The following is an 8,914-nucleotide window of genomic DNA, read 5'->3' on the forward strand; positions in this document are numbered from 1 at the left end:
GTGGGAGGTCTGGGAAAGCCCTGCAGGTCTTGGTGCAGCCGAGCCTGCCCGGCTCCTCACTCTGGCAAGCCTCCTCCTGGACTCACTTCTGTCGCACGCCCCCACGCAAAAATGTCGGCGCTTATGTTCGGGCAATTACGGGCCCATCTCTCTCGCGTGCGCCACGGCGCATACTTAGTCTCTGGGTCACATGATGCCTGTCATGGCCGCCTCCGTGGCCTGGGGAGGCGTGAATGCTGGGTTCCTGCTACGGGCGGCCAGGGGTGCCTGGTGGTGCCGACCCGGGGGCTTTTGGGGGTCCGGGGAGGCGGCGGCGGCGCCTGCGACAGCCAAGAAGTTCCGGGCGACAGGTACCTGGGGCGCTCCGGACGGGCAGCGTTAACCTATTGGACGCCGGCCGGGCGCGGCATGGCTGCTCACCCAACCGTGTTTTCTAGGCTCGCGCCCGGCGGGGGAGGAAGAAGCCGGCGGCCCCGAGCGGCCGGGGGACGTGTGAGTGTGGGGGCCAGGTCCCCCATTACTAATTTCACGAGGTTTCTCCGGTCCTCACCTTGCCCTACAGCCTCATCCCTGGGTCCCCCTTCTGTATCACCCTAATCCCCTGTCCATCAAGCCCCAAACGCGACTCCCTAATCCTAGATTACACCTGGTCCCTGTGCCCATCATCCAGTTCGTCATCTGCACCCCGATCTGTCCTCAGGGTGAACGTGGTGTTCGTAGACCGGTCAGGCCAACGGATTCCGGTGAGCGGCAGAGTCGGGGACAATGTTCTCTACCTGGCCCAGCGCCATGGGGTGGATCTGGAAGGTGGGAGCCGGGCACAGGGAACTGGGGAGGCCCGTATTCATTCGTTAAAAAAACCCCATAAGTCAGATATGATTCTCCACTACTTAACCCTGCATGGCTTCCCACCAAACATGGCTAAACTTCAGACTCCTCACCACAGTCTCATTCCCTGCCTCTTAACCTTCATTCATTCAGCAGTTATTTATTGAGCATTTGCTAGAGGTTACTAAAACTCCTGCCCTCCAGGAGCTTGTATTCTCTTCCTTTTTCCTCCCTCTCTTCTAGCCACACTGGCTTTCTTGCTCTTCTTCAAACAGCCCAGTTCATGCCTGCCTCAAGGCCTTCGCATTTGCCGTTCCATCAGAAGTGCTTTCCCACCAGATCTTCTGGCTCCTTCTCATCCTTCAGGTCCCGATGTAAATGTCATCTTCCTGACAGTCTTGTCCCCCTCGGTCCAACTAAAGTCCCCATGCCCCGATAACTGTCATCTCAGTGTGTTTTATTCTCTGCGTAGCACTTCTCATTGTTTTGTTTCCTTCTTTGTCATCTCTCCCCAGAATCAGATCAGAAACCCTGTTTGCCTTGTTCACACTTATTTGTTGCCTGTCATGGTATTTAGATGTAACAAGTATTAAATCAGTATTTGTTAGAGGAAATACAATAATAGCAGACATTACTTTAAGCCTGTTAACACATATTAACTGATTGAATCTATTCCGTGAAAACTTTATGCAGGAGGGGAGAATATTATCCTATCTTATAGGTGAGGAAACTGAGCCTTAGGTTGAGCAGACCTGGTCCAAGTTCAAGTAAGTGGCAAAACTAGATTCAAGCAAACCCAGCCTATTTTAGCCACTAATCTGTGCTGCTCTTCTATGAATATTGAACACTTACTGTGTGCCAGGTAGCAATGTAAAAAACAGATAAGGCCCGTGTCATTTCACACCAATTTCAACCTAATAGGGACAATAATCCCATGCATAAACATGTAATATCATGAGCAACTGGGAAGAGCAGTCTTTTAAAAAGTGTACAGGGGGCTTCCCTGGTGGCGCAGTGGTTGGGGGTCCGCCTGCCGATGCAGGGGACGAGGGTTCGTGCCCCGGTCTGGGAGGATCCCACATGCCGCGGAGCGGCTGGGCCCGTGAGCCATGGCCGCTGCGTCCAGAGCCTGTGCTCTGCAATGGGAGAGGCCACAGCAGTGAGAGGCCCGCGTACCGCAAAAGCAAAAGCAAAAGCAAAAGCAAAAACAAAAACAAAAACAAACAAACAAAAAGTGTACAGGGTTAGCTGTTGGGTATATGTAATAGGGAGCTGATTTAATCATTAGACGGGGAGAGTTGTAGGAATGTGTGTGTGGGGCGTGGGGGTCATAGCAAACCTACCTAAAGTTCTGTTCTGGAATCCAGTGATTGGCAGTTCATGACAGAGATTAGAACATGAATTTTCAAGGCAAGTGGGCTGTGTTCAGATTTTGCTGTTGCCAACTGTGTGACCGTGAGCAAGGTCCTTAGCATCTCTCGGCCTCATCTATAAAATGGGATAATTTAGTTCCTATCTCACCAGATTGCTGTGAGGATTAAACAGATCTCATGTGTAGTGTGTAGTACCTGGTATATAGTTGGTGTGCAGTGAGTAGTTGGGACGATTACATTAGATAATCTGTCTCATGGGGTAAGGACGCTAACGAGTTGGGAAAGAGGGCTGAGGAAGAGATGCCTGGGAACTACTGGCAGTTTCGAGGCCCAGACAGTTTCTTCCCCAGAGACTGGAAGGGTGGGCAAATTAGTCACCGTAGCCCACAGGGATGGTCTGCTGGTTCAGGAGGCTGCCTTGCAGCACCACCCTTATTGTCCGACATGTCCGGAAGAAAAAAGAGAATTCTGTCCCGTTCACTTATAACAAGTATCTCTCGAGCATCTACAACCTGCCAGGCTCAGTGCTGAGTACAGAGAGAAGAGGGCAGGTTGACAGAGCACAGGTAAACCCAGAAATTATGATGGTAATTTCACACTGTGATAAATACTGTCCAGAAATTATTTAAGAGATAACGAGGGTCAGGGGAAGGACAAGAAATGGGGCACTTGGAGGACAGTTGAGTCCCCAAAGACAACAAGGTCGTAGCCATGGAAGGAGTGGAGAGAAGAGCATTCCAGATCAAGAGTATGGAAGATGCAGAGGTCCGGTGGTGGGGATGAGCTTGGCATGGAGGAGTTGAGTGAGGGGGCCGGTGTGGCTGAAGTGGGTGAGTGTGGGGGTGGGAGCATCTCAAGGACTGAGTGGAGGGGTTTGGGTTTTATTCTAGCTATAAAAACCCTTTGGGGGGGAAAAAAGAAAAAAACCTTTGGAAGGCTTTAGGCCAGGAGGAACATTATTTCGGAGCACAGTTCCCAGTGATCAATCAGAAGGTTGGGAATGTGTCCAGGGGCAAGCAGGAAATCCCAGACTCCCCATCTTCCAACCCTTATTCCCTAACCCCTTCCCCTGCTGCAGCATTAGATGCTGAGTGAGCCGGTCCCTCCTTCAGCAGCAGCAGGGAAGCCCAGCACAGTGGCAGGGTCGCAGCAAGGGCCCACAGGCTACAGGAAACCTGCCTGGCCTGTCCCCTCTCAGCTACACTGAAGTCAGGTCCACGCTCATTAACGATTCCAGGTATCCAGCCTGGTCCTCAGCCTGCTGGGGAGTTTGGGGGAAACCCCGGGCGTCCTTTTGCAAAAACTATGTGCAGGTCAGGAACAGCCAGCTAAGTCAATGACAGGGTGGGTGGAGGGTGCCCACAGTGGGCGTGCAGGCCCGGGAGGGAGAAATGAGGGTCGAGTGGTGAAACGAAGGGATTCTTGGGAATTCCCTGGTGGTCCAGCGGTTAAGACTTGGCTCTCACTGCCGTGGACCTGGGTTTGATCCCTGGTCGGGGAAATAAGATCCCCAATCCATGTGGTGTGGCCAAAAAAAAAAATAATAATAATAATAATAAAGAAACAAAGGGATTCTCCTTTATGTCCTTCACTGAATGGCACCTGCCTGACCACTCCCCTTACCAATGCTCCCTCACTTGCTGTCCCCAGGAGCCTGTGAAGCCTCCCTGGCGTGCTCCACCTGCCACGTGTATGTGAGCGAGGACCACCTGGACCTTCTGCCTCCTCCTGACGAGAGGTGAGCAGGGGGGCCCCTCCCAGCTCTGAGCTGCAGGGCTTGGTTGCTGAGCCTTGGCGTTCCGGGTGTCCAGAGTTCCACCCCGTCAGCAGCAGAGGGCAGCCCCAGCTTTTCTCCCTGCTCCTGCTGCTGGCAGGAGAGCTTCCTTTCTGGCCACTCCCCCAGACCCATTAATAATCGCTGCCCCCCTTGCTCCAGGGAGGACGACATGCTGGACATGGCCCCCCTCCTCCAAGAGAACTCCCGGCTGGGCTGCCAGATTGTGCTGACACCTGAGCTGGAAGGGGCTGAATTCACCCTGCCCAAGATCACCAGGAACTTCTACGTGGACGGCCACGTCCCCAAGCCCCACTGACTCAGGCAGCTGGATGGTCCCAGACACTCACGGCCCCAGGGCCAGGACTGGAGGAATAGCCAAGTTGCCAGCCCCGCCCAGAGCACGGGACAGGCCCGGGAGAGATGGCGGAAGCAACCGGAAGGCCAGAACGCGTGCTTCAGAGAGATCCCGCGTCCAGGCTCTGGTGGGGACAGGGCCCCTGTTGGGTCAGCCTCCCCCAAACCCCTGAAAATGGGGGTGTGGACAGGGGTGGAACCTAATCGGAGAGATAATAAAACCGGCTCACAGACTTCCGGCATCTTGAGTGTCCTTGCGGGGGGTGCGGGTGGGAGTACAGGCCCTGGGGTCTACAACTGCAACTTCCAGGCCTCCAGCTTTCCCCTCCCACGGTGGTGATGGGCCAGCGGGAAACTGAGAAAGAGGCCTCATAGTGAGGGCCCGCGAGCCTGAGGATCAGCGTGGCAAGGCCCCGCCCCTCAGCCGCGGAAGGATTTGGAGGGGTCCAGGCTGCTCTTGGCCGAAAGGGGTGATCAGGCCACCTAAGCAGGGTCGGAAGGGAGAGAGGACGGAGGCTGGCCTGAGGGTGGAGGCTTCGAAGCCCGTGCCCAATATCGCAGGTCAGAGGCGCCCGATCCCACTGGCCCCGCCCCCCTCAGGTGGAGCTCCTTGCACCCAGGGCCAGAAGCGCCCCCGCCCCAAGCAGGTGGGGCTCATCGGGTGGGCCCGGCGTGGGCGGGGCCGGGCGAGATTTGGGAAGTGGGTAAGGGCTGGGGCACAATGGAGGCCGAGCCAGCCCCGGACTTGTCGATGCTTCGAGAGCTGCTGGCGCCGCCCTGTCTGGACCCCGAACCGCCCCCGGAACTCGCCACCCAGCAGGCACCAAAGACCCCAGGATGCCTCAGACCCAGTGGCAGGTGCGTTAAGGAGCGGCCCTTCCCCCAACCTGGCCCAGTGGTCAAGGGATCATGACCTCTGGTTCCTGGGGTTACTCAGGGGTCAAAATGTTAGTTCCTGGTACTTACAAGGAAGAGGTCCCGGTCCCCAGGGATACTTGGAGTCATATGGGGGTCAGAGGCTATACAGTTCTTCTTGCCCCCTGTGCCTGAGACTCATGTAGGTACCGCCCAGGGAGTGGGGTGACCGCACTGCCCCTTGTCCCCAGGTCCTTCTGGCCTGCACACCAGGACTCGGTCACCGCCCTTCACTTCCTCCAAGAGACAGCAGAGGGGCTGGCCCAGCCCGCCACCTGGGACACTCAGGCCCTAGGGCCCTGCTGGGAGCCGAAGGCCCTGGAGACTCTGGGAGCCCTACCTCCGGCCAAGGATACCAAGAACATGCTGACCCCAGTCAGCCAGCAGAGCCGCAGCCTGGGGCCCCGAGTGGCTCCCCCGGCCTCTTCAGCCCAGCCACAGAGGAGACCCCGGAAGCAGTCGAACCCCCAGCGGGGCGCCGAGAAAGTGGACCCCCAGTTCGAGGGGGTGACCCTGAAGTTTCAGATAAAGCCAGATTCCAGCCTACAGATCATACCCACCTACAGGTAGGGGCTGGCCTGAGCAAGGGCACCCTTTATGCAAGTAACAGTGGTAACAGTGCAGAGGCCCGGGGGCAGGTGCTCCCAGGAATGCCGTCATGGACTCCCACCTCAGCCCTGCCTTACAAATGGCCCCATCTCTGAGCGAGACCTCAGGCTGGTGTCAGTCCCTGTCCCTGCTGCTATGAGCCAGTCACATCCAGGTCTGAGCCTGGGTCTCTTCTTAAGAGGCCTGACCATACCCGGAGCTGCTGCTTCTGTTAGTTTTTCCAGCAATGATAATAGCTACCGTTTGTCAGACATGACAACAGTCATGGAGGTAACAGGTAGCACTTGGTGTGTATGGGCTCGCTGAACCCCGTGAGGCCCACTTTACAGATGCAGAAACTAAGGCGCAGAGGATGAGATCTCTTGTCCTTGGTCACACGGCAAAGAGGTGGGAGAGCTGAGCTTTCAACCTGGCAGGCTGGGGAATTCCCTGGCAGTCCAGTGGTTAAGACGTGGACTTTCACTGCCGTGGGCCGGGGTTCCATCCACAGTCGGGGAACTAAATTCCCACAAGCCGCTGGTTGCAGCCAAAAAAAAAAATAGCAAAACAAAACAAAAACAAACCTGGCAGGCTGGCCCCAGGCTTACTGTCTTTTCAAATGGTTATGTCTGTGATATTAATGAGGTGCAAGGCCAGGATTTTCAGACATCAGATGCCTCCTTGGGGGTTGCCTGATCGTAAATCTTCAATTGGGGGCTATCTGGGGCAGCATACAGACAGACCCTCGGTGCTAACACCTTGTCTACTCCCCAGCCTGGCCTGCAGCACCCGCTCTCAGGGTCCCCCACCAGGCCCTGCCAGAGTCCCAGAGGCCAACGCAAGAGGCAGCGAGGCTCTGGGTGAGTCCTGGAGACTTGAGAGCTATAAATACTTGGGGGGGGGTACAGTTTCATTTCTTCCTTGTCTTTCTCCCCATCCCGCTTCCCTATTTAGACCCATCCAGGAGTCTCAGCATCCCCCTCCACTCAGGCTGAGTCACCCACGCCCCCGGCTTCTTCCTCTGCTGAGCTTTGCCATCTGTCTCCCTTCTTGGCTTTCCCTCTGTCTTAGATCTGGCAACACCGGGGCTGGCCCGGAGCTGGGTGGGGCCTTCACAGAGACCCCACCCCCCCAAAATGCCCATCCCACACAGGCCTCCTGAGCTCGGACTTTTGGCCTCTGACCCTTGCCCTTTGGCCTCTTCCCTTTCAGGGCCCCGACGCTGTGCTTCCTGTAGGACCCAGAGGACCCCACTCTGGAGAGATGCCGAAGATGGGACCCCCCTCTGCAACGCCTGTGGTATCAGGTCCTCAGAATGGAGGAGGGATTTGGGGTGGGGTCTTCGCATCAGTCCATGCTTAGCCGGTGTGGGGTTTGCGGAAGAGGAAACACCCACCTCTTGGGGAACGGGGCTCACCCGTGGTGATTTCTGGGCCCCTGCTGAATGTTGGTTTCTTGCACTCCCATCCCAGGTACAAGAAATATGGTACCCGGTGCTCCAGCTGCTGGCTGGTGCCCAGGAAAAGTGTCCAGCCCAAGAGGCTGTGTGGCAGATGTGGGGTGTTGCTGGGTCCCCACCCAGTCCCAACTCAGGAAGGGTAAGCCTTTCCTCACCCAGCCGAGCCTGTCCTGCCTCAGTTTCTCCAGGGGAAGAATGGGCTGAAGGCCTCCTAGGGGAAAGAACTTGGGTCTTGAGGGGTGCAGCCTGCCTCCTCTCTGCCCCCTCCCCATTCAGAGACACCAGGTGGAAGACCCAGGCCTCAGGCCCCAGAGCTCCTGGCTCACGGGGTCACTGGCCCCCTCCTTGGCCCCTGCTTCAGCCAGGCTTGGCTGAGAACCTCACCCCCTCAGGAAATGCTCGTGGCTGTGAAACTCATATTGTTAATAGCAGTGACAATAAAGAGCAAAACTCCTCAGATAAAGGGCACTGTGACTTTGGGATCCCACCTTGCGCGCTCTCCCCCGCCTCTCCCCTGGCCCAGGAATGTGGGGAAGGGGTTTTCTCGGTGGGGTTCTGAGGGACACACACAGTCGTGTAGACAGGCACCACCTGGGAATTAGCCCCATTCATTACAGCACCCCATACAGGGCGACAGCCACCACATGCAGAGACAGACAACACGTTCAGAAAGATACACACAGTGGGACATCCCCGGGGGTCCAGTGGTTAAGACTCCCCGCTTCCACTGTAGGGGACACAGGTTCAATCCCTGGTCAGGGAACTAAGATCCCACATGCCTTGCGGCACGGCCAGAGACGCATCAGCAGACACATATGTGCCGACAATCACGAGACAGACCACACACAAGACAGCAAGACATTGACAGACGCACATCCACCAATAGACACACGTGTTGATGTACACACAGGACACATACACATGCACGATACAGACACACATGAAAGAAACATAGGTGGCACAAGTTGGCCCACGGTGATACACACACAAGTGGGCCCTGTATCTGGCAGCTCCACCCTTGCCTAGAGAATGTCTCCGTCCTGCATCCTTTCACACACCAGTCCCTACTGTGTCCCCTCCTCCCTTTCAAGATCTCTCTAACCCCACCAAAGTGTGTCCCCAACCTGAAGCCAAAAGCCACATGGGAGACGCTGAGCTCTACCCCTGTTGCCAGGACACACAGGCCACCACTATTCACTGGGAGGGAGGGAGGGAGGAGGGGGGCATCAAGGATGGGTGAGATGCAGAGTGGGCAGGAGTGGTCCCTGCTGTGAGGGGTGAGTGAGGCCTGCAGGGCCACTGGCCCTGGGAAGGCGAGCCCCTCTGAGACCCCCTTTGACTCTCCTGAGTGAGCCTGTGGGGAAGGCTTGGGTCCAGATTCCTCAGCCCTCGGATCCCTGACTCATTCAGTACCCCCCTTGCTTGGCTCAAAACACCCTCCCCCAGGTCTCCCGTAGCTGCTGCCTTTTGCATCACTGGAGTGGGGGTGGGGTCTGCCCCAACACCACATCTTCAGAGACCCCTTCCTTGACCCCCCCCAGCCTAAAATGGACACCCCCCCTCCCACCCCACGTCAGGCTCTAGTTCAGCTCTTTGCTCATCTCTCTCTTAGAACCTACC

General features: G+C 56.6%; 2 protein-coding genes across 3 annotated transcripts; both read left to right on the plus strand.

The window, feature by feature from the left end:
* Positions 1-13: 13 nt before the first annotated feature.
* Positions 14-4,566, plus strand: FDX2 (ferredoxin 2). 2 transcript variants are annotated; one of them, XM_033854368.2, is made up of 5 exons: positions 14-350; positions 438-492; positions 701-807; positions 3,852-3,939; positions 4,138-4,566. In XM_033854368.2, exons 1-5 carry the CDS (start codon positions 191-193, stop codon positions 4,292-4,294), a joined length of 567 nt encoding a protein of 188 aa, XP_033710259.1. In that variant the 5' UTR covers positions 14-190; the 3' UTR covers positions 4,295-4,566. The 2 variants fall into 2 exon arrangements, with proteins under 2 accessions (XP_033710259.1, XP_073659362.1); XM_073803261.1 differs by lacking the exon at positions 438-492 and having other exon boundaries at positions 640-807.
* A 58-nt stretch (positions 4,567-4,624) lies between these two features.
* Positions 4,625-7,744, plus strand: ZGLP1 (zinc finger GATA like protein 1). The gene is made up of 5 exons (XM_073803262.1): positions 4,625-5,190; positions 5,439-5,813; positions 6,610-6,695; positions 7,048-7,141; positions 7,308-7,744. The coding sequence occupies exons 1-5, from the start codon at positions 5,054-5,056 to the stop codon at positions 7,435-7,437; spliced, it is 822 nt and encodes a 273-aa protein (XP_073659363.1). The 5' UTR covers positions 4,625-5,053; the 3' UTR covers positions 7,438-7,744.
* Positions 7,745-8,914: the final 1,170 nt, after the last annotated feature.

The sequence above is a fragment of the Tursiops truncatus genome, chromosome 3 (genome assembly GCF_011762595.2).
Source record: "Tursiops truncatus isolate mTurTru1 chromosome 3, mTurTru1.mat.Y, whole genome shotgun sequence".
Classification (NCBI taxonomy): Eukaryota; Metazoa; Chordata; class Mammalia; order Artiodactyla; family Delphinidae; genus Tursiops; species Tursiops truncatus.